General features: G+C 32.3%; 2 protein-coding genes, 1 long non-coding RNA gene and 1 pseudogene across 3 annotated transcripts; 3 read left to right on the forward strand and 1 right to left on the reverse strand.

Moving 5' to 3' along the window:
- Positions 1 to 237: 237 nt before the first annotated feature.
- Positions 238 to 969, reverse strand: LOC134248731 (uncharacterized). The gene is made up of 3 exons (XR_009988118.1): positions 912 to 969; positions 520 to 592; positions 238 to 316 (listed from the first exon to the last, which is right to left on the reverse strand). It is a non-coding gene; the product is annotated as an uncharacterized LOC134248731 (long non-coding RNA).
- A 3,996-nt stretch (positions 970 to 4,965) lies between these two features.
- On the forward strand, positions 4,966 to 6,582 carry LOC134248790 (uncharacterized). The gene is made up of 2 exons (XM_062731174.1): positions 4,966 to 5,460; positions 5,722 to 6,582. Exons 1-2 carry the CDS (start codon positions 4,966 to 4,968, stop codon positions 6,580 to 6,582), a joined length of 1,356 nt encoding a protein of 451 aa, XP_062587158.1.
- A 6,379-nt stretch (positions 6,583 to 12,961) lies between these two features.
- Positions 12,962 to 13,771, forward strand: LOC134248800 (uncharacterized). The gene has a single exon (XM_062731184.1). The coding sequence runs from the start codon at positions 12,962 to 12,964 to the stop codon at positions 13,769 to 13,771; it is 810 nt and encodes a 269-aa protein (XP_062587168.1).
- A 3,483-nt stretch (positions 13,772 to 17,254) lies between these two features.
- Positions 17,255 to 19,517, forward strand: LOC134248808 (toll-like receptor 4; annotated as a pseudogene).
- The last annotated feature ends 4,794 nt before the right edge of the window (positions 19,518 to 24,311 follow it).

A 24,311-nucleotide genomic window follows, 5' to 3' on the forward strand; every position in this document is an offset into this window, starting at 1 on the left:
ACGTGTACAAAGCGTTTCGTGCAGCCTTTCGTGTAAACCGTGCAGCCTTTTGTGCAATGCGTTTCGTGTAAACCATGTAGCGTTTCGTGCAAACCGTGTAGCGTTTCGTGTAAACCGTGCAGCGTTTCGTGCAAACTGTGTAGCGTTCGTGTACCGTTCGTGCAGCGAGCGTGTGGGGTAGTAGCACGTCTCAGGGTCTGTATCTACAAAATTTATTTAATAGACATTTCTTTACAAATCCAATGACAGACTGTAGGAATGCTGGGCAGGTGCAAATTATTTCCATCACTTCATGTTCTTGTGGATAAAATGAATTCTGAAAATATAAGAAAATCAGAAAATACCATTATTGAAAGTAATTTGTGTTTAAAAAGGTGAAATAAAAAAAATGCATTGAAACATTTAACATAGAATGCATATACATGTTTTCAATTATTCTGTTAGTTTTTAATCATTTTCAAAACAATTCAATAATCCTGCTAGGAATATTGTATAGTTTATAGCTAATACTTAGCATACCATTTTCCTTAAATGATGGATTAACTTGCTGCCTGAATGAATCCATTAGTCCAACATTTGGGAATAGCTAGGCCTACAACACAATATATATGCAGTTATATGCTATGAGATTACTAAATATACATTGTAGAATAAAATGGCATCACATCTGACAAAACAAATTATTTTACATTTTATACTGTTGTGAATTTATGTATTCATGTAAATGGCAAAAAAATTGTGTTACAAAACAAAAAGTGAAACCTCTGACATTTACAACAGTTATTGATAGAATATTTTCTAAACAAAATTCTGAGTTTCACTTTTACCAAAATGAAAAAAAAACACAACAAAATTATATAACATGCACATGCATACTTTAAAAATGTGAAATGCTTTAGAAGTGTACATACCCAGTGGAGAAATGATGCATTTTTTATCTATTCATTCTTTAAGCCTGAAACTCTGGACGGCTACAATGATAAAAGTATTATATAAATATTTTATTGTACATGTAATCTAAACAAAAAAATGAATATATATATATATATATATATTTTGGAATTCATTAATTTAGAAATTCTAGATTATTACAACCAAAGATCTGAAGGTTTTATGTTTTCAACATAATTATACTGATTTTTTTTTTAATTGTGTAGCATGTTTGTATGTCAAAAGACAAGGCCTAGTCACTGGTGAATCATTGACTGAAACAATGAAACATCTCATTTAATTTAGTTTAAAGAGGAAGGTATGGTTTCCATACAACTTTTGCCCTGTGATTTTCTAAAAAATGAAACCGGTGTAAAAGTTGAAAACTCATGCTTTTTAAATAATTGAAATTCAATGCAGAAAAATCATACAAGTCATTTTTCTCACACGTGTTTTCAAATGCTAATTATGACGTCATAAAATGTGTATTTTCCCGTATTTTCTTAAAAAGTTGCAGAAGACACCAATTTTCAATTGAATTTTCTTTCAGAAAACATTGTCCACAGGCATCGCCCACAAAGATCTTGAAATATGTGATTTGTTATTGAATTTTGCACAAAATATCAAAAAATTAACGTGGGCGACGGCTGTGGACACTGTTTTCTAAAGGAAAATCACCCTTGAAATGTGCCATTTTGAGGCTTTTTCTGTTTAGTTGAAAATAGAGAAATGCTTCACATTAATGACGTCATATTTGCAGAATGGTAAACCTTCACGCCATATTCTTTCCTGATTTATCAGAGTCATTTATTTAACTAATATTTAAGCCAGTTTCAAAACTTTTTGATGTCATTACATTTTTAGGGCGCAACATAGCTAAAACCATACCTTCTTCTTTGTGTTATTGATGACCTCCATTACTACACATATTGTCTCAAAGAAAATGAGCTAATTGACAGGAACTCGATCAATACATACATGTATTTATTGCAGTTAAATTTCAATAATTCTAAAAAGTGTGCAACTTAGTAGGGGGGGGGGGCTGTTACACACAAGGCAATGCAATACAATTTTTCACTGACTGTGATAAATAATACATCTAAATGAACATGCACTTACTCGGGGTTTTTCTTTGATGTTGATAAAAGCATGTATACATATTGTAGATCTATACATGTACCTACATAAGCGCATACATACCTGGCCTGGAATATTACAGTGATGGATCTACGGAGCTGCTGCAGATCGTCTCAGTTTTCCGATATTTTCTGAAATAATGTTCTCATATTCTCGTAAAAGGGAGAAGCGATGGCTTGTCTCTTATTTTATCCCCATTTTCTTTAAAGATTGTGTGGTTATTGCATTTAAATCCACTGCAAATCTCAGCTGATGTCGCCACGTTTTTTAGATGTAAACAACATTCCGTGTCACCGCGTGCAAGCGCTTGACTGAAGCCGAATGCAGACAAACGACACATTAAAAAGAGAATTATCTTAAAGACATGCTATTTTACATACGAGAAAATCACTAATTATTTTCCATTTAAACATGAAAATATTGCTGTTTGTTACAAATTCTTGCAAATATCGGTAAATAATTATTTTGAGCACTATTTCCTTATATGGATCAATCAGGGCGGAGCAACTGTCATGACGTCAGACCTCATTATGACTTCATTACCATATTTTTTTCATGTGTTGCCTTAACTGTACTGCGCATAGCAATTGATTAGTTTGTTTACTTAATACCCACATGCAGGGTAGGGGAACAAAAAATGTATTTCAACTAATCAATAATATTCAGCAATAATCAGAAGCGCCCCTACCACACATGAACCCCTCACAGGTTTAAATATTGCAAAATCTTTGAAAAGGCACACTTGCTTATCAAAAATGTTAGATTAATACCAAGGAGCAGATTTCAAACAATTCATTTTCAGAATATAAGTAGAGCCTCCCTTCTTTGGTATTCCTGACCAAGGGGCTTTGAAATTCACAATTTTGGTAGAGGCACACTTTCTCATTATAATAAATCACATCAACAAAATCACGTCGGCGCAAGGGTATATCCTATCTAATTTAAAATAAACAATGTATAATATTAAGGAGAGTATTCTTACAATTATTAAAATTGCTGCACAAATCCTATGCACTTTTCCGATCTATAAAAATTACACTGGACTGTGAATTTTTACCCTGTTTAAACTTAAAACTGCACGACTAGTAATTAAACAATTGCAGTGCTGACATCTGTGCAGCAATATCTTAAATCCTTAGAATATCCTGCGTATTTTATACATTGATTCTGTAAAACTAAGTAAGGTATGCACTTGCGCCAAAGCGATTTTGTTGATGTTTATTATAAACTTGTGTAGTAGAGGTCGATGACGTCATAATATGACGTCATAATGTGTACTGTCGTGGGTAATAAGAATGTATTAGAAAACAAGTCTTAACATTTTCTGTGCGGTATATAGAGCAATTCTGGACTTTAATTAATATTTTCCATAAAAACCTCCATATGTAGCCTTAACTCACTTGCGTAGATGTAATGTATTTTCACTATATAATCATTATAGAGCTGTGCCCTAACACCAGAAACCCAGACCCAGGGGCAATACAATTTACAATTTTGAAAGAGGCTCTCTTGTTCATCACAACTATGTACCTAGTAAGTTTATTTGATACCTGGAAACAGAGAAGAAGATTTTCAAAGAATAAATGCATTTTCACTATGTAATCAATAGCCCCATCCTAACACCAAAACCCCTGACCCTGGGGCAATTAAATTCACAATTTTGAAAATGGCACTCTTGCTCATCGTAACTATTTACTTAGTTTGCTTATTTAATATCCAGAAGCAGAAAAGGAGATTTTCAAAGAAATAATGCATTTTCACAATATAATCAATAGAGCCCCGCCTGAACACCAGAACCCCTCACCCTGAGGCCATAAAATTCACAATTGGGGTAGAGGACTCATTTCTGATTACACTCATTTTAAATTCGAGGAGTTAAGAAGAAGTTTTTAAAGACTGCACTAATATAAGTGGTTTTGAACTACCCTTCAGGCCCCAGGGGGGGGGGGGGGGCATGAAATTCACAACTTTTGTTACTCTTCACCCATAGAAACCATATGGCAAACTATTGTTGAATTTGGTTCACTCGTTTCAGAGAAGAAGCTGAAAATGTTTAAATGCAAACGCAAGACGCACATCGCACGACGAACGACGACGGACGAAAACGGATAGCAATAGGTAACCTGAGGTGAGCTAAAAATATAAGCAAACCAATTTTAATAATTTCAACTTAGCAGCACTTGAACATTCTCGATTAATTATCATAAATTTTGGGTGCACTTAATTATATAATAGAAGAACACGTCATATAATATTTTTAAAAAACCTCTATATGTTTATTCATAATATTTAAAAAAAATAAATCCATATGCTAAATAATCCAAACACACAAACAAATTTAAATTAATCATTCCAATAGAAAAAAGACGAAAAAGAAATTTGCAGATAAATTGAACAGAGTATTTTTAAAGGTCCTATTTGTGCATGACTAACTATTGTTCCTTTATAATGTTTATCTATAAAGCTGTGATGGTGACCCAACTTAAAACTTTCAATTGAATATTTAAATCACCCGATAACACAAGGAAACAAACTGTATATTGATCCTAAAAATTTATTAGGCAATCTTAAAACGGAAGTAAAAAAACAAAATTATGGAGAATTGACAGGAAATAGTGAGTATGAGATTGAGTCTTTCTAATACTTTTTTTATGAAATCAACATTACCAATAAGATGCTGAAACTATAATCAGATTTTTTTTAATTCCTAAGTATAATGATTTGTTAAGTTTGTGAGTTTGTATAATTGACTTGCGTACAACAAGCATCTCAAATGATGTATGCACATGCATCAACATCAGAATTAAATCTAATATGAAATTCACTGATTATATCAATACTGTGTACTTCAACCTACACGTAAATTTAGTTTTATTTTAATCTCAGATTACAGTAGATATGGCTACCGCCCAGGGACAGGATATTATCCGGTGTCAACTGTGCTCAAACCCTGTAGAACATCACTGTAATCTTTGTCACGTTGAACTCTGCCTATCATGCATACCAAAACACATGGCCGACAAATCAAGAAGACATGAAGTTGTAGAGTACACTTTCAGAAAAGAACACTCGGTTATTCTTCCATCTTGTCTGATACACAAAAAATACCAGTGTGAGACGTATTGCAAAAACTGTGAAATACCAATATGTCTTCAATGCCTAATGGATTCACATAAGAAGCATGAGTTTACCAATATCAATTATATTATTCAAGAACATAAACAGAATATTATTTCTGACACAGAAGAACTGGAAAATACAATTGATCCAAAATACAGAAACATCAATCTACTTACAACTGCTGAGTTTGACAAAGTTCTCTCCGCCATTAAAGAACAAGAAGATAAAATCTGTAAAGCTGTACGTAAAAAAAGCATTCAGCTCACAGAAGAAGTAAGCAATCAAAAGAAAGAAGCTACAAGAAAGATCAAAGAAAGCCAGTCTTCAACAGAAAAAAATGCAAAAGAAGTCAATCAAATTGTAAAAAGAAATAAAGATCTTCTTAAAGCTAATGATGCCACAGCCATTCTTAACTATCAGTCAAGGAATGAGGATTTCCGAAAAAGCCCAGAATTACCAATTTTTTCTTGTCCAAAGTTACTCCCTGGTATTATTAAAGAAAACAAAATTGTAGAACTGTTCGGTTTTCTTCAGACTAGAAATGAAGGACAGAAAAAGCCTGGAATGCTGAAAATGATGGAAGAGCCTGTAGTACTAGGCACCATACAAAGTCCTTATGGTCATGGGGATAAGCTATGGAGAGTGCAGTGTGTGGGGAGAAATAAGATCTTGATCAGTGGAAATGACAAAACAATCAAAAAAATAGACAGGATTGGGATTATTCTACAAACAATTAAAACAAATGATTATGTGTTGGCATTAACCATTAATTTACAACAGGAACCAGTGTTTTCGGTAATGTTCACTCAAAAAAAGACCAAAATTTATATGCATAATAATGACAAAGTAAAGGTACTGCTAAGCACACCTGGATGGTTTTCAGTTGGTCTATGTTTTACAATGAATGGAGATCTACTAGTGAGCATGCGTACTAATGATCATGAACAAAGTAGAGTAGTGAGATATTTAGAGACCAAAACAATTCAGAGTATCCAGTATGAGAGTCAGGGACAACCTCTGTTTTCTACTGTTAGTACAGCTGTGCTTCTCCTGGCTGAGAATGGTAATGGTGACATTTGTGTTGCTGACAATGCTGGGAAGGCTGTTGTTGTTGTGGATTCTTCTGGAAGATTAAGATTCAAGTATACAGGCAACCTCTCCAAACAATCAAAGTACAGAGAGTTTAAACCATCTAAAATTGCCGCTGATGTCAATATGCAAATACTGATAAATGACAACTCAAACGACATTGTCAACATTATAGACTGTAATGGTAACTTTATATGTTATATAGAACATCCATGTAATGGAGGACTCAGCATTGATTCAGATCAAAATCTTGTGATTGGAGACCAAGATACTGGAATCATTCAAATCATCAAATATCTAGAGTGAAGAACAGTATAGATGATTACATTCAAGACATCATCATATTTCCTTTGAAAGTGCACAGTTTTTCCTTTCTGAAAAAGAAGCCAAGAGTTAAAAACAATGTTTGACTCAGAGATTTTATTATTCAAGTCTTTTAAGTGCTTTAGGAAGTAGCTGCATTGTGTTCTATGTTAAAATAAACCTTGAATTTATTCAATATCAATTAACCCAAAAATGTTAAATGTGATTTTAATACATGTTCATATTTAGAATGTAATGCTGTAGTATCATTAGAAAACTTTTGAACAAGGCTCCAAAATGAAAAATGAAACAAGAAGCCCATTGGCCACATTCCTAGCTTTAGTAAATATGGCCATTTATCTTCTTTTCCAGATTCCCTACCCCTTTGTCATACCTACTTTGACTCCATCCTACCTCTGTGGGTCATGATTTGATCAAATTAGAATCTACACTATTCCAGGATGCCTTCACCTAACTCTCATTTTTTTCTGGTCAGGTAGTTCTTAGAAAAAAGATTTTTTTTATTTCCTATATAAGTCCCTGAAACTAAACTACTCCAGGTTACTTCAACATAAGTTTCAGCTTTTCTGGCCCAATGGTTCTTGAGAGAAAGATTTTTTAATGGCCCACTATTTTTTTCTTTTCTTGATTTGCTCCCTTTGAGGGAGTACTTGGCGCTTCAATTTTTACCATTAAATCCCCTTCCACCAAAAGATGCTTTGTAGGGCCTCCACTCATTCACTATGCACCTCCTCTTTCCCCTTTTGTAGGGCCTCCACTCATTCACTATGTACCTCCTCTTTCCCCCCTTTGTAAGGCCTTCACTCCTTCACTACCGACCTTATCTTTTCCCCTTTGAAGAGCCTCCACTCATTCTCTACCTCCTCTTTCCCCCCCTTTGAAGGGCCTCCGCCTGACTCTCGGTGACCTGGATTTTCCCCTTCAGCTGGGCATTCTCTGTCTTTACCTCCATCAGAAGATCCTGACATTGTTTGAGACTGGTGGAGGCCCCGTCCTTCTCACCTGAATAAAAAAACATTAATTGATAACTTTCATACATGTGTCATTGTTGGACACTCAATCTGGCATATACTTATCGAATTAAAAAAAAATGTATGCGAGGTTTACTATATATTCCAAACAATGTTTATCTTAATTCATATATTATAACAGCTTGTGTAACCGTTGACTGCATGCAATTTTTTAAGTTCTTCACAGCTTGAGTTTTGTAACATACTGTGGTTTCAATAATTTTCGCTGGCATCAATTTACATGGATTTTGTAAAACATACGTTTTGAGGATACGTAATTTCGTAAACAAAAGCATTGCCTATACAAATGAAAACAAATCTCTTGATTCAAGAACTTTCAATATTGTGGATCTGCCTAAGAATGCTTTCCTCTAAAATTGGTTCGCAACGGATATAAATGAAACCAGAGTATACAAAAAAAATTCCCCGAAAAACAAATTAAAATGGCGGTGGTGATGTGTTTTGGTTTTATATTACGTATTTAACATATATTTTTGTTGGCTATGTTTTTTATCTAAGCTATAGTGCAAGTTTTATTCATAATAATCAGTTTGTAAATCATTCTTTTAATGAAGTGTATTTAGTGTGTGTGTGTGTGTGTTAAGATATCCGATCCATAAAAGGACATAATTTTCTAACATTTAATAACCATATTGAATTAAAAAAGCTAATTCAAAACAGTTTAGAATAGAAAAGGATTTACCAAGAGAATTTTTATAAATTTATAATCACCAGAACAGTAAATAATTAATGAAGAATGCATTGAGGTCTACTGGGTCTAGGACGTTTTCGAAAAAAAAAACAAATAACATCACAAAATGTTATGGTGGGTAGATGCATTATGATTATTAAGAAAAAAAAACGATTGAAAACGTTTTTAATATCAAAAATGTTTTTTCTAGAAATGATTTTTTTATAAAATGCAAAGAGGTATAACTCTTCAAGGACAGGGAATGGTAAAAAATATGCACACATTCCACTCTTACAAATTGATACTAAAACATAAACATTATGTCTACATGTACAGATTTTTCAGTCAAAATATCCTTAATGAATTCGAATTTATTGAATCTATCTAATTAACTCGGGGAACACAGTCATGACACCTAATGTCTTTTCATCGACCGCTATACTTTGTTTATTTTGTGGCAGAGCGACCGTAAACTTTTGCAGCTGTTTGAAATAACATTTTTGATTTGTATGAGAACCTATTTTTTTTAATCAAAACAAAATAAACGTATCAAAGAAACTAATGATGGGTAAAGATTGTGCATAATGAGACGATTATTTAGATATTCATCATTGAAGTAAAATACGTTTTAATATGTTTTAATATGCTTCAAATATACATAGACACATATTTTATCGTAAGTCGGTTTAAATAGAATAAGCCAAAGAAATGTCATTTTCAGGTATACATATTGTGATTTAATTTGTTTGTATCGTCAATTTTGAAATATAAAAAAGGGGTTTTTTTTATAATGATATAATACTTGCAGTTAAGAAGTTTATTTATTTTTCTTAATTTACTATTCATTGAAGTCTTCCGTTTCCAACGGAAAACCTTCTACTGATTCTGTTGGTAAAGATTATTATTCTTTTTTTTTCTGCTTCCTAGACCGCAACTTTGAGGCCTCATATCTCACTCATTTTTCAACGGATTTCGCTCAAATTTTCAGAGGATATAGACATTTATAAACTCTATCAGAATGCTGACTAAAATTTCAAAAAGTCACTTCCGGTTTTGAGTTATTTCCCTTTAAACGAAAATTTATAGGCTTTTGTTTCCAGACAAAGGCTCAGAGACGGATAAAGCTGGAGCAGAAGTTCTACTGATTTTAAATAATTAAAGGATTGAAGTTGTGCACATCGGTTTTTGTTTTTCGATTTCTCTATTTAAAATGACGCTATATAGGGGTCAAAAATTAGAACGCTTAAAAGAACCAAAAATTACGCATATTTTGCCTTTTATCTTCTAAACTAAAAATATTTTGTTAAAATATATAGAAAATAATTTGTGTAAAATTAATAGATCTTTTAAATGATATGTCGGAAAAAGGGCTGACCCCTAAATTAAGGGATCTAGAGGGGCCAAAAGTTTTTTCCAGATATCTCAAAAAGCATTGAGAATTTGTTATACATCAAAATAGCAAAGTTGTTGAAATGGTCAAGCTTAATCTAATGGAGTCGTCAAAATACGTCCAGCGTCGTCACTTTCGGCCAAACCGGAAGTAGTCGGAAAACGCGTATTTTTGACAAGTTTTTGGGTAACATATGTCTCTGGGAGCTTAAAAATTAATTTTTCGTGCGTCGTCGTCACTTCCGGTCAAGCCGGAAGTAGCAAAAAAAGGCTTATTTTTGCATGAATTAACATAGCTTTAAAGGATTCAAAGCAATTTGGGCGTTATTTCTCATTTGTGTTAAAAATGAAAATACTTCCTGTCAAGCAGGACGGAAGACCTACTCGTTGCTTTGCAACGAGCTTTGCTATAGTTAAAAATCAATTATTGTATTCCTTTTAAAAAATAAAATAATCCAAAATGCAACAGTACCCCTGCAGTTTTGTTTTGTTTCGTTTCTTTTTTTTTTACAAAAGGTACAGAATCACTTCATTATTTAATGAAAAAAAAAACAGATTACAGCGAAAAAAAATGCAAGGAAAATAAATGAATAAAATAAATGAAAAATACCAAAAAAAATTATAACAATATCAATCTATTTATATATTTATTTTTTTAATTTAAACTACAACTAATTAATCATTTGTATCCCCAAGAATTTGTTTTTTTAACTTTATTTTACATAAACAGTTGCAAATTAAAATGTGCTACAAAGTATTTTATTAGCATATCAAAACAACTTTTTATTATTTTAAGTCCATGATGTATATCAAAATAATCGTCTGATAATGCACAATATTAATCTGTGAATTAGATTTTTGATACTTTGTTTTAATTGAAAAAAAAAACGGTTTTCAAAACCCTAACACGCTTCTGAGAGAACATCAAAGCCATTGATGTTTACCAGTAATTAACTCTGGGTATGCTGTCATGACACCTATTATCTTTTTTAGCCCACCTAAGCCGAAGGCTAAAGTGAGCTTTTCTGATCAAAATTTGTCCGTCGTCTGCCGTTGTTGTCGTCGTTGTCGTCGTCGTTGTCGCAGTTTTTTACATTTTCATCTTCTTCTACAGGACCACTAGACCAGTTTCAACCAAACTTGGCACAAAGTAACTTTGGGTGAAGGGGAATCAAGTTTGTTCAAATGAAGGGCAACGCCCATTTCTCAGGGGAGATAATTATGAAATAGAGAAAAATTAATGGCATTTTTAAAGAATCTTCTTCTCAAGAACCACAAGGTCAGGAAAGATGAAACTCATATGGAATCATCCTCAGGTAGTGTAGATTCAAGTTCGTTCATATTATGACCCCCAGGGGTAGGGTGGGGTCAAAATGGCCGATCAAAGTTTTACATAGGAATATATCGGAAAAATCTTTTTCTCAAGAACTACTGGGCCATGAAAGATGAAACTCATGTGGAATCATCCTCAGGTAGTGTAGATTCAAGTTTTTTTTTTTTCAAAACATGACCTCCAGGGGTAAGATGGGGCCAAAATGGCCGATCAAAGTTTTACATAGGAATATATAGGAAAATCTTTAAAAATCTTCTTCTCAAGAACCACTGGGCCAGTAAAGATGAAACTCATGTGGAATCATCCTCAGGCATTGTAGATTCTAGTTTGTTCAAAGTTCAAATCATGACCCCCCCTCCCCAGTAAACTTTCAGTACTGATCTGATAAGTGTTTTTGCTGGCCAATTGCTCAGGTGCACAATGTGGCCCCTGGGCCTCATGTTAGTGACCGTTATATCTTGTTTATTTTGTGACAGAGTGACCGTGTACAGTTTGCAATAATATACATTTATAATAACATTTTCTCTTTGTATGAGAACTGAGTCTGTTTTTTTTAATCAAAACATAATTAAAGTACCAAAGAAGCTATTGACGGATAAAGAGTGTGCATAATGAGATTACATTGATATCCATCATGAAAGTGAAATAATTAAAAGTTATTTTAATATGCTTCATAAATACTTTGTAGCACATACTAAGATTAAACAGTTTATATGAAATACGTCTGAAAAAAAAAATTGGGATATAAAGAATGGTTTAATTTGTTTAATTGTAAAAATAAATATATTTATTTATTTATTTATTTTGCGAACACCTGTTTCATCCAAAGAATATTGAAATGACTTTGTACCTTTTGTGAAAAAAAAAACAACAGGGGTAAGGGTTCCCTTTAGATTTTTTTTTTAATGAACTCACGAACTTTTTTTTAATAGCTAGTAAATAAATAAATGAAAAAAAAATAACTAACTGCATGTACATGTCATTAATCTTCGCAAAAAACAATGTTTTCAAAAAACAATACTAAAATCTAGTTCTTTTAAAAAGACAGTTATTACGCTCAAACATGCTTCGAACTAAATCAAATGAAAAACTATTTTTTTAAAATACATATTAAAAGTTCATACAGCACATGCATATGTTCTCTAGCATCACAAGATGCAATTAATTGGTAATTTATTTCTTCCTTACAATGGAACTTTTTTTTTAATAGCTAGTAAATAAATAAATGAAAAAAAAATAACTAACTGCATGTACATGTCAATCCTAACAAAATACTGAAACATGTACAACTTCAATTCAAACATTTCAAAATAGCCAGTTCTGTGTTGACCGCAGTAGAATCTGCATTTCATTGGCTGATTTGACTTGTTTAATGTTCTTGCGAACTTCCAGCAAAAATTCGAATAATGAAATGTTTCCTGCTAACTTGATGCGAACATTAAATTGGCGTGTATGTTTCTTGCGATGTTCTTGTAAACATGTTGGGTTCCTGCGAATTTGTTGCAAGCTTCCAGCAATTACTGCAATGTTTGCTGCAAGATCGCAGCTAGCGGCAATCATCTGCGAACAAGAAAATTTTCTTCTTGCGAACAATTTTGTTTGCTGTAAGCTTGCAGCAGACTTGCTACAGGCCTGCAGCAGACATATCAGTCTGGTAAGGATGTTGTTTTTCCAAGAAAGACAAGGATTCTTTGTTACATTCCTCCTTTACGTGGATATCAATCTGCTATAATAGCTAAATGAATATACTAAGACGAAGACTTGATGCTAATGATGAAGATTCATTTTCTTTTTATTTTATCAGACATGCAACCAGAGCCTATTGCTGAGGAACAGGACATCATTGACTATAGGTCGTGTTCTTTTCCTGTTTAAACTTTACTGTATTAATCTCTGGACATGTGTGAAATGTGCACTTTATTGCACTCTTAAATGCACATGGCTGATAAAACAGATTTGTATGAAGTTGATGAATGCTCTCCCAAAAAGAAAAGAAAAGAAAATGTTGGTATTTTTCCTGCTTGCAAGCCTGACGAGGAGTTTTCGAAAAGCTATATGTCAATTAGTACTGATGGAGAGGGTGTCCTAAAAATAATGCGTGTTGTAACAGTGCTGTCTACCATACAGAGTCCGTACAGAGGAAGCTTTTACTTGAAGGAGTTGTGGAAGATAAATTGTATGGGAAAAAACTTGATCTGGATAAGTGGTCGAGATGATACACTGAGACTTATAGACAGAAATGGGTCTCTGTCACACACAGTCAAGACCTCTTATGTCGTGTCAGCAATGACGGTCAACTCAAACAAGGAGACAGTTTTCTTAATCGGTTGGTCCGACAGCAAAGTGTTTATTTACAGGAATAAAATATTTGAGATACTTTTAGAATTAACGGACTGGCTGGGAAGAGGTCTACATTATACTGCAAATGGAGATCTACTGGTGAGCATGCACACACAAGATGGTGTACAGAGTAAAGTGGTGAGATACACAGGGACAACAGAGTTTCGGGAGATCCAATATGACAGTCAGGGACAACATTTGTTTGGTAGTAAAACTGGAGGTATGCTAAATCTCACTGAAAATGGCGACGGCGATATTTGTGTGGCTGCCTTTGGTTGCAATGCCGTCATTGTGGTCGATTCATCTGGGTGTTTAAGGTTCAAATATCAGGGTCACTCCTCCAATCAGAGGAAAAATGCTCGTTTTTACCATCTAATATCGCTACTGATGTCAGTAATCAAACATTGATAACTGACATTTCTAGTAACGTGATCCATATCATAGACTATGATGGTAACTTTGTTTGAAAGCTTCAAAGAAAAATAAGTTCAAAACTTTGTAATTTGAATTACATTAAAGAAATATTAAACGATCTTTTTTTTTCAATTTATCGATATATAGTTTCATGGCTTTGTATTCACAAACTTGACATAAAAGTACATCACACTTTTATTCAGTATGTGAGCACAAAGACATCGGTGAAAATTTGATATTTTCTGAAAAAGAACTTTCAATCCAATATTGAACGACTAAAAATATTATCAACGATACATTACTTTTCTGATGTTTATTTTCCCTGTACTTTTGAGGTTGGTCTAAACCTTTGATAACGAATCTCCACATGAGTGCTATAGCAGAGATGTATATTTCACTTCCTTGTTTTTCTAGATATAAAATAAATATTAAGAAAAATATACTTAATAAAAACCTTCCTTATCAATTTGGCCCCTAAGTTATCTGGAATTAATTTTTGATAGTTTTCTAAAATATTTCATACCGTGGTAAGACCTGTAAAGCACCGACATCCATGTTAATATACCTATTGAATTTTTTTTCCTGTACACCTGCTAAAATATAGAAATTAAAGCCTCTTATTCCGCCTTGTATTCATTTTCTATTTAAATTAGATAAAAGAATATCTGAGATTTAATTTCCAATGTTTAAAAGATTGAAATTCTGTTGAAAACGGTTTAAAATAAAAAAAAAAAAATGAATAGTTTTACACTATATTTCACTGCACATAAAAACACAAGAGGGTACAAAACTTTGTAACTAGAGCTAAAGATATAATTATATTCTCTACTTGTCTATAAGGTTCAATTAAATGTGAATTGAAAACTTATTTGTTTTTTTAAAACGCAAATATTTTGAATTATCCAACCCTATAAATTGTTCTTTTTCGATTCGATTGAAATATCAGAATCATTTTAATATCTTATATCAATTAAGAGGAATTGAAAACAATTTGGTGATAAAAATTCGAGACATGGTACAGTATTGAATAAAAATGATTGATCTGAAATTGAAATGATGTGCAATATCGAGTAATTAAATCCTCTTTCGGCGTGTACTTGACTAGAAAAGAGTAAAGAACTTAAAAAAACATCCGCAAATCAAGAATGTAATTAAAAGAACGATATATAGATGTACATAATTTGCAAAACGCATTCTTTTAAGATTTTGAAAATTGAGAAACATTAGTTCCATATAGTTGCATGAAACATCAAGTTGCAACTCTGTCGGAGAAAAACTTTTAGAGGAATATATTTATAAAAAGTAAGTTTCATTTTTGCCATAATTATAATAAATTTCAAAACATATATCTGCCACATTATCCTTTAGGAAATATAAGTGTAAACGTTGGTTGATGAGAAGTAATTTATTCTTTTTTTTAGTTTGAGGTCTTATTTAATGAACATAAGATGATAAGCAATAGATCAAAAAGCAGGTGTAATTGATTCATAAAATTTGAATGCGCGGTCCCGATTTTGCTGCTTCGAGGCTCTTGTCGTTTATAATGATTTTGGATTAATTGTTCAAATGATCTGCATAAAGTCAAACATAGTAATTCTGAAGTCATTATTTAAAAATAACTGTACATTTTTTTCTTAGATTTACTCACTTCTTATATCTATTCATTATTTAAAATGAATCTCGATACAAAGACTTGCTTTTTGTTCAATTAAAATAATTCCAATAAAATTCAGAAAAAGACGCAAATCGCTGCCTACACGGTTAAAGTTTTAGGAATCAATTTAAGTCCACTTAGTCTATTTTTTTAAGTACCTTATCGACTCAGAAATGCATTCATTAAGTATATGTGGTCCAACAACTAGATGGGATATCATCAGGTGAAATGTCAGTCCGAAGATGGCAGATAATATTTAGGTATCATATTCTTAGACACAAATAGCCCATCTCCAAGAGAATCTTAAACAATTAAGTCATGTTTTTTGGAGTCTCCTGCGCTAAGACGTAAAAGAGGTAATGCTGTTTTTGATTTGTTTTAACGCATTGATCATTCATGTTTAGCTTTATAAATGAACTGAATTTCCATGATTAAACATACATTTTGAAAAACAAATTTGATTGGTATTGTGTGTGTCCTATGCAATATCATGATATCTTATGTCCAAAATGTAGGCTTTTTTCCAGAACACTTAATCGGTAATTAAAGGTTTAACGATGGTTTGTGAAGCGTTTCTTTTTAACATGTATAATGATATAGCTGTGTATTTTTGAAATGGAATTAATCTCATCAAATATCTTATTTTCTATGTAACGTATTATTTGTTATTTTTAACTTAGGTTTGGTTGGTTTAGTTAATCACAAATGTGCAAACTTATTTAATTTGAATTTTTTCAGGTCTTCCAAAAAATCTTTTGGAATCCACATGGATACCAATTACACTCGTTATTAGCATATCTATATTTTTATACATATGAAGCAGAATTTGTTCAATATCTTTCACATGAAAAGAAGAAAACACTTGCTTTGATTTTTAACTCTACGTTTAAATATGTCGACGACGTATTTCCAATTAGCAATACATGTAGTTATTTCCATTTTCATGTCGACAAGATATATCCTGGTAAGCTTGAATAAAATAACATAAAGGCTGACACAAATGTTTCATATTTTGATCTTTAACTAGAAAACGACATCAATATTTATCTAACAATCAGGTTTTCTGAGAAACAGGAAGAATTTAACTTTTTAATTGTCAAATTCCCTTACCTATGCAGAAAAATACATTTGTCGCCTGCATACGGAGTTTATACTAAGTATCCCTCAGTTGACTTGATATGGAGGATCATGTTTAATGAGCAATTTCTAAACCGAGGCAATTAAGGTTTTGACAAACAAGCTGACGAAGTAGGAATATCAGCAGTATCGTTTAAAGTCATCATTTCGTAAGATCTATGGTCGATACAATGACCTTAACTTGTCAACAAATACAATTTATCATTAAGTCAAATGCTGACTGATTTTTCTTAGCGACTGTTAGGTAATTATTTACAGACTGAGTTATCCATGGATTTTTCTGTCATGTCCTGATCATGACAAGGAGCACACATCAGGTGTGAGCAGTCGGCAGGGGATGCTCACTCGTCCATGGTACCCGATCCCACATCTGATGTTTTGGATATCCGTGTTTGATCCGCTCCTTCACTTTTTGTGATGTTTAATGGTCTTATGATCTCGATCACTGTTTATTATCTCCACAAAATTCATTAGACATGTTTTATATATTTACATTTTAATATAATGCATCTACTTTTTTCTAATACGCTGTGGATTGTTTTAATGAGTCACATTTTCATTTGTTTGATAGTATGATAATTTTTGTTTTCAGTCATGGAGACATTAAGAGGAAAGCTTCTGATTTTGATTCAGATCTTTTTCCAATTGGAGACCGGAACCGGATGTGGTTTTCCTCCCAGTAATTCTGCACATGCGTAACACACAAGGGAAAGGTTTTTGCTGATTGTTCGAGTCGTGGTTTGAATACAGAAACAGCACCAGATTTTCAACTAAATGTTGTTGGCATCAATTTTGAAAATAATTCATTTAAAGAAATACCACAGAACCTTCCAAAGAGCTTGATGTACCTAGACATGTCTCATAACCATATACAATCATTAAATGAATCTTCTTTATTAAGATATAGAAAACTCAGGAATATCACTGTCTCTTGGAACAAACTTTTAAATACCTGCATTGGTACTTTTCAAAAACTCTTAAATCTTGAACATCTTGACATATCGAACAATAATATGCTGACCATTGAAGCCATTTCTAATATATCATTTGATTTAAAAAATTCACAAATTAAAACGGTGAACTTTGAAAAATTACAGTGCATCTATGGGGTCAGTCAAAATCTTAAAATATATCATGTTGAATATTTAAAATATACGAATCTACTGGAATTAAACTTAGCGTCAAACAGGATCAATAGTCTTGAAAGCGGTCTTTTAAATACACTTCCAAAATCACTCCGATTCCTGAATTTGGGAGATAACGTGTTGGGTTTTGGTCTTTACATAATGGAATTTGCTGTTCTGCATAGCTTGGAGGTACTGAACCTGAGTTATCAGTCCTCTTTCCATCAGGTGGTGATGGTGGGCGACTTTTTCGAAAACTGCAGTGACACCAGAAAATCTCAAGGGGTTCAATTGGGATCTTCTGCATTACGGAAGAACAAGGACAGTGATACCAAAACTGAGAATTCTTTTGATGAATACATGTCTGAATTTCTTGATAGTTCTACCAACTTCACCATCTACTTTCCTCCTAATTTATGGACTCTTTATTATCATGACAATTTGTATAAAATGTCCATCCCTAAAGTTCCAATGGGACCGATAAACAAATTAACACATTTATATCGCAGAGAAATATTATCTATGAATTAATTGGGCCACTAACTGGGATTCAAAATGTTCGTTTTATTGACTTTTCCAGTAACTTTTGTGGTTATATTTCGAAACATTTTTTGGAACCCTTTACTGGTATCGAGTGGTTGAATCTTTCCAATAATGCACTAGGACACGTTTTTGACGAAGATAAGAATGGAGAAATATTTTTATATCAAACCCAATTGAAGTCTTTAGATTTATCTTTCAACCGAATATACAGACTTTCAGATCATGTTTTCCAACGAAATGATCTGATGGTAAATTTAAACCTAAGTTTTAATTCTTTAAACGAATTTACAGTTCAAATCGACCATATGAAAAATCTGACAGTACTAGATCTATCTTTCAATCAGTTGACATTCGTGCGATCACATACCATACAAGTCTTAAATTCGATAGCAAAAGATAAAGATATTTATGTTAATTTGTTGGGCAACCCACTAAAGTGCTCCTGCGATAATCTGTATTTTGTAAAGTGGCTACATAATTCAAAGACAAAGTTTTTGATGTTAGAAAATGTTTCTCGTTTACACTCATAATTGTAATGCTGACGTCATTGATAATTATTTCTTTTACAGCAACAGTAAGTCGAATCGTATTTAGATATAGATGGAAGCTCAGATATATGTATTATGTCGCTAAGGAAAAATATCAGGGTCACAACGTTGAAGGTTATGACGTCAATCAACGTTCTTACCGCTTTGATGCCTTTATCTCATACGCTGATCAAGACAAGGAATTTGTCGTTAAACTTGTAAAAAAGATTGAAAATGAATATGACTTACGACTGTGTATTCATCACAGAGATTTTATTCCAGGCACAGGTATAATGGATAATATCACGAACGCCATTCACTGTAGCAGACGAACTATCTGCATCATGACGTCACCTTTTTTAAACTCATATTGGTGCATGTTTGAATTAAATATGGCGAGAATGGAAGCCATTTATTCTCGTAACGGCGGAAACGTTTTGTTTCTAATAATCTTACAGAAAAAAGCAATGAAAAATATGCCTTTCTATCTGATGGACCTAGTTGAGAACGAGTCATATCTGGAATACCAAGATGGTGAGAAATCGGGCGATTGTTCAGTCTTTATATCTAGACTTGGGGAAATACTAAAATCAAACAGTTATAACTTTTAGTAAAGGAACAATACTCGTCAATTCAACCTTTATTTGATATAAGATTTGCTTAAAAAGTACGAAAATCAATCCAGAATTTTTTCTATAATCTCAATATCTTTTTTGTATTAACAAAACATTGAGATTGTATACCGTTCATTTCTTTCAACGGTTGTAAATACTAAAAAGTTTGTTGATTTTTTTTTTTTTATGAAATAAACATAAAGTATCAAGAGATGTTGAATATTATTGATCGTAGTTAGTGTATTTTTAACCCACCTCAACGAGGTTGGGTTGGGGGGAAGGGGAGGGGGGGGGGGGCTTTGCTTATGCAATATCCTCGGCGTCGGTGTTGCGTCCCAGACTAAGGTTTATGGGGTTTTTGTCTTTGTAATTAGTTCTTTGCCCTATATTGATCATACATGCATTGAACATGATTCTAGTGTGTATCATTGTACAAGATGAGGTTTCAGATGCTGCAATTTCAGCAAAGGAATGACCAGGTTAATATTTTTGGAGCAGATTAACATTTTTGGTGCAGTTTTAGGTGAAGGTCTTATTTCCAAGTAACTAAAGACCCTATGATGACCAAAATTGCATGGGTGTAAAATCTAGTGATGAGAACAACCAGACTTGCTTCGGATGAGTGAACAGGTTAATGTTTTGGTGCAGTTCTCATACAAAGTAACTATGAACCCTGTGATGACCAGACTTGCATGGATAATACATCTAAGGATGCATACAACTAGACTTGCTTTGGATGTTGGATATGACCTACATTTTGTAAATGAGTGAAAATGTTGTTTTTGGCGCAGTTCTTATTTTCAAGTAACTATGGGCCCTATGATGACCAAACTTGCATGGATGTTACATTTAAGTATGCATACTGATAAACTTGCTTTAGTCGCTGAATCTGACCTACTTTCTGAGTGAACAGCTTAATGTTTTGGTTCAGGTACCATTTCCAAGTAACTATGGGCCATATGATGATCAATTTACATGGATAAAATATCGAAGGATGCACACTGACAGACTTGCTTCGGATGCTCGATCCCACTTGAATTTTCGAGAAAAAGGACCAGGTAAAAAATATTAATTTAATACCAAGAATATATGAGGCTTATATTAACCAAATTTTGCATAAATAATGCATCAAGGTATGAACTCTCTCAAATGCTTCAGATACTGGATTTGAATTACATTTTCTTTATGGGCGATTTGTTTAAAGTTTTCAGATAGGTCTATTTCCAAGTAACTGCAAGCTCTGTTAGATCTAATTTGCATAAATTTTGCATATTGGGATGTAAACTTCTAAAATGTTAGTTAATTGTCGGACTTCGCCTGACGTAAAGAAAACATTCGTTAAGGTGAGTTCTGTAATCTTAAATAATCTTTTTTATTCCAATAACACAAAAAGAAAGCAGCAGGCAATCCTTGTAACACTCATCTTTCAACACAGCGTAGTGTCATACATATATAGCTTTAGACGGTAACTTTGTAATAGCTTTCTATTGAGCTCTGCTCAAAGGACTTTCTCGACATCTCGCAAGCAGACTGTAATGAATACTAAACCTTTTATCAAAACTGTGAAATTGGCCCGACTTAAGGATAGGACCCAGGTTTTATCTGAGTTGGAAGCTTTTCTAATCACCTGATATCTCTTCTCTACCTGTCTGTCTGTGAAAATTTTCACACTTTTCATATTCATTTTGCCACTTCAAATCAGATTTAGTAATACCATTCCTGGGAAATTAAACGAAAAGGATTAAATCTATATAATTTTTTGAATTAAAACTTGTTATTAATTTAAATTCCTGACTCAAAAATCTATAACTTTAAATAGCTAATTGTAAAGTATTGCTTTTTTAAGCATAGACAAGACTTGTCAAGAAAAATATTATCAAATCAATGTACAAAGGATACTCAAAATTCGATGTGTTTCAATTTAAGAAGAATTTATCAGGTTATGTCTCAGTTTGTCTAATCTAATAACGAAAAAATATGAAGAAATCTGAAAGTGTATCCAAACAGCAGAAGTTTCTTTACAAACGTTTTGAATCTGGTTAAAGTTCAGCAATGTTTGCAAAAGTGAGTCAGACTCCAAGGTAACTGTAATGAGGTCAAATTTGGTTGAAACAAAAGAAGGTATTGACAAAATAAATACACCTGTGAAATATGAAAACCCCAACCAAGTTTAAGTTATGGACACGGTTTTTTCTTTTTTGACAAGCAACAAAACAGTCAAGCAGACAAACAGGCGGACATGAAAAAAATGTATACCCCTAATCTTCGATTACGAGGACATAAAAATATATCATCCATGTTCCAACCACATTTGGCTACAAGAATAATAAATCAAGTATGCAGTCTGTACATAAATTTATTACGTGTAATTTTCTACAATTGACAAATATTATATGATTGTTTCCTAGAAAACGTTGTTATTTGCTCATAAAACATATTTATGAACAGACAATGACGGATTTCCCTTAAAGATGTACACAAGGTAAAAGAGTGGCATTTAAAATGCTTACTTAAGTATGTCGAAGAAATTCGTTTCCACTTATATATTTTTTCCAATGTAAGACCTCAACTGTAATTTAGTGTTTATCTGAGGTTTAAAAACAAGAAGGACCTAAAATAGTGCTCTTGCCAGTTAAGGACAGATGAAGTAAGTCTGAATATTGATTTATTTCTATATTTACACAAACTTTCCTTTGCAACATTAAAGAAAAAGCTTCATATTTATTTTTTGATTCAGTAAGTAATAAACCATGTATTAATAAAAAAAAAACAGAAAAATTAGTAGATATATTAAATGAACATAGAGAATAACCCAATTTCAGCAATTTTATACAGCGAGCTCGAAGCTCATTTTAGTTTCCAAACTGAGCGTTACCGTTTACAACCGGTCCAAAATCTTTATAACATCTTTCACAGAGGCATACAAACTGAAAAAAAAAATATTTGAAATAAAGTTATTTCCTATTTTAGAAAGATATATATAGTGTTCATCAAATTCATCTCAAAACATTTGTTACTCTAGTAAATTTTTTTTTTCAATTACAATTCAAAATTAGGACAAATCAAGATGATATGACAAATGATATGGGATTTAATATGACAAAATCACCTTTCAACGCATAGAGCAAATCTGAACAAAATAAAAAAAAATAATAATAATAATTTCAGACGCAGTAAAAAATCATAAAATCTATTCTATTATATTTTGATATTAAAAAGAGGTAATAAATTCATTAAGGGGGCACCTATGTCCGAAAACTCTTTGTGTGAAATTTTCAAAACTTTGACAATTCTTTCCTTACCACTTACTCTTAATTTTTAGGTATTAAAAACAATACCTTTATTTGCTTATTTTTACACAGGAGCACGTGCAAAAACAGTGTAAAATGCAAAAAATAGATTGTTTTCAGACATTCTTGTTCTTCTCCAAATAAGCGCTAAAAAGAACAAAAAATGTCAAATCAAATTCGAAATCAACATGTATTCAATTTATATGAAAATGAAGGAAAATTCATAAAAAAATTTACTTTGCATGAAAAATCATAAAGGCGCACAATGTAAGTATCATCCCGTTTTACTTGACGTATTTTTTACAATTTCGACAAGCATAACAGGTAATATCTTTTAAAAAATTTGTGTTAAAATGTCGTCATTCGTAATTTGTGAAAGAAACGATTCATCTCTTTATTTCTACAAAGAAAAAAGTATACGTTTATGATAAAATAGACGAGAAATATGACGTTTACTTTTATTTTTGTACTCTTATGTCATAAATTTTGACCTTCCTGCACTAAACTAAAGGTAAGTAAACACTGACAAACATCTAAATATAAAACTATTTTGCTCCTCAACAACCAACACCTATTAGAACCTAAGAATGACTTTATACAACAAGGTCTACATGTACTACAAATCAATAAGCAAATAAACATACAAGCACATTTCTTAATTTTTTCTTAGTTTTATCCGGAAAATACAATTATAATGGTAAACATACAAGTAAACATATCTAAGCCGCTTTCTTTGCTGAATTTTATCTTAAATTTTTTTGCACTGATATATATCAGCATATCATCGAGGTATTTCTTCACAACTTAAAATTCTATGAATTATCTACCAGAGGAAGAGAATTCTACAATATTTACAAACTCCATAAATCAATTAAGACTGTTATTAATGATGAATTAATTTTCTTTTTGTAAACTGTGTGTTATTGATTAGTGAAAATGTTATGCCTATATCACAATTGCAAATATCATTAGGTAAAAAAAAAACGTCGCTATTTTGCGTCACATAACGTTGCTTTGACGTAGAACGACATATGTCCCCCCTTAAATGCAAGGTTTCATAGTTTCCCAAGAATAAATTTTGCTTCACACAACATAAATAGATACATAATGTACCTGGGCTTCGTTAGATGCAGGTATGTACCTGAAGTTTGTTAGAATTCATCCATGCATTTACCAGTTTAAATCTTAAATAGTCGAATTCCTCTTATTTAAATACAAAAAGGAAAATATGACACCATTTACAGGTTCACAAATTGGAATATATAGATAGACACTTGTTTTAACATTCTCTGTCACGAAACAGAACGATGTCCTCATTTCAATTTTTTTTTTTGTTTGACATTTGAATTGGTTTGTTAAAAACTAGACAAACATCTGGGGAATTTTTAAAAAAAAAAATATTTGGATTACAAACTGACATTGCACTTAAATAGATAATTCACACACATTCTGACCTGACTTTTGTACTGTAGATTGACTGACAATATGTCAAAACAAAAATTAAGGCAAAAGGTATACATTGCTACATATAAAAAAAATAAATTTTTGTAACACATATAAATGTTTCAAAAGAAAATATTTAAAAAAAAAACTGATAATACAAGGTATTTATCTATTCTTGTCACATGCACCCGCCATGAAAACG

Source organism: Saccostrea cucullata, unplaced genomic scaffold (genome assembly GCF_032062105.1).
Source record: "Saccostrea cucullata isolate Sc308-1 unplaced genomic scaffold, CSIRO_AGI_Scuc_v1 ctg1511, whole genome shotgun sequence".
NCBI lineage: Eukaryota > Metazoa > Mollusca > Bivalvia > Ostreida > Ostreidae > Saccostrea > Saccostrea cuccullata.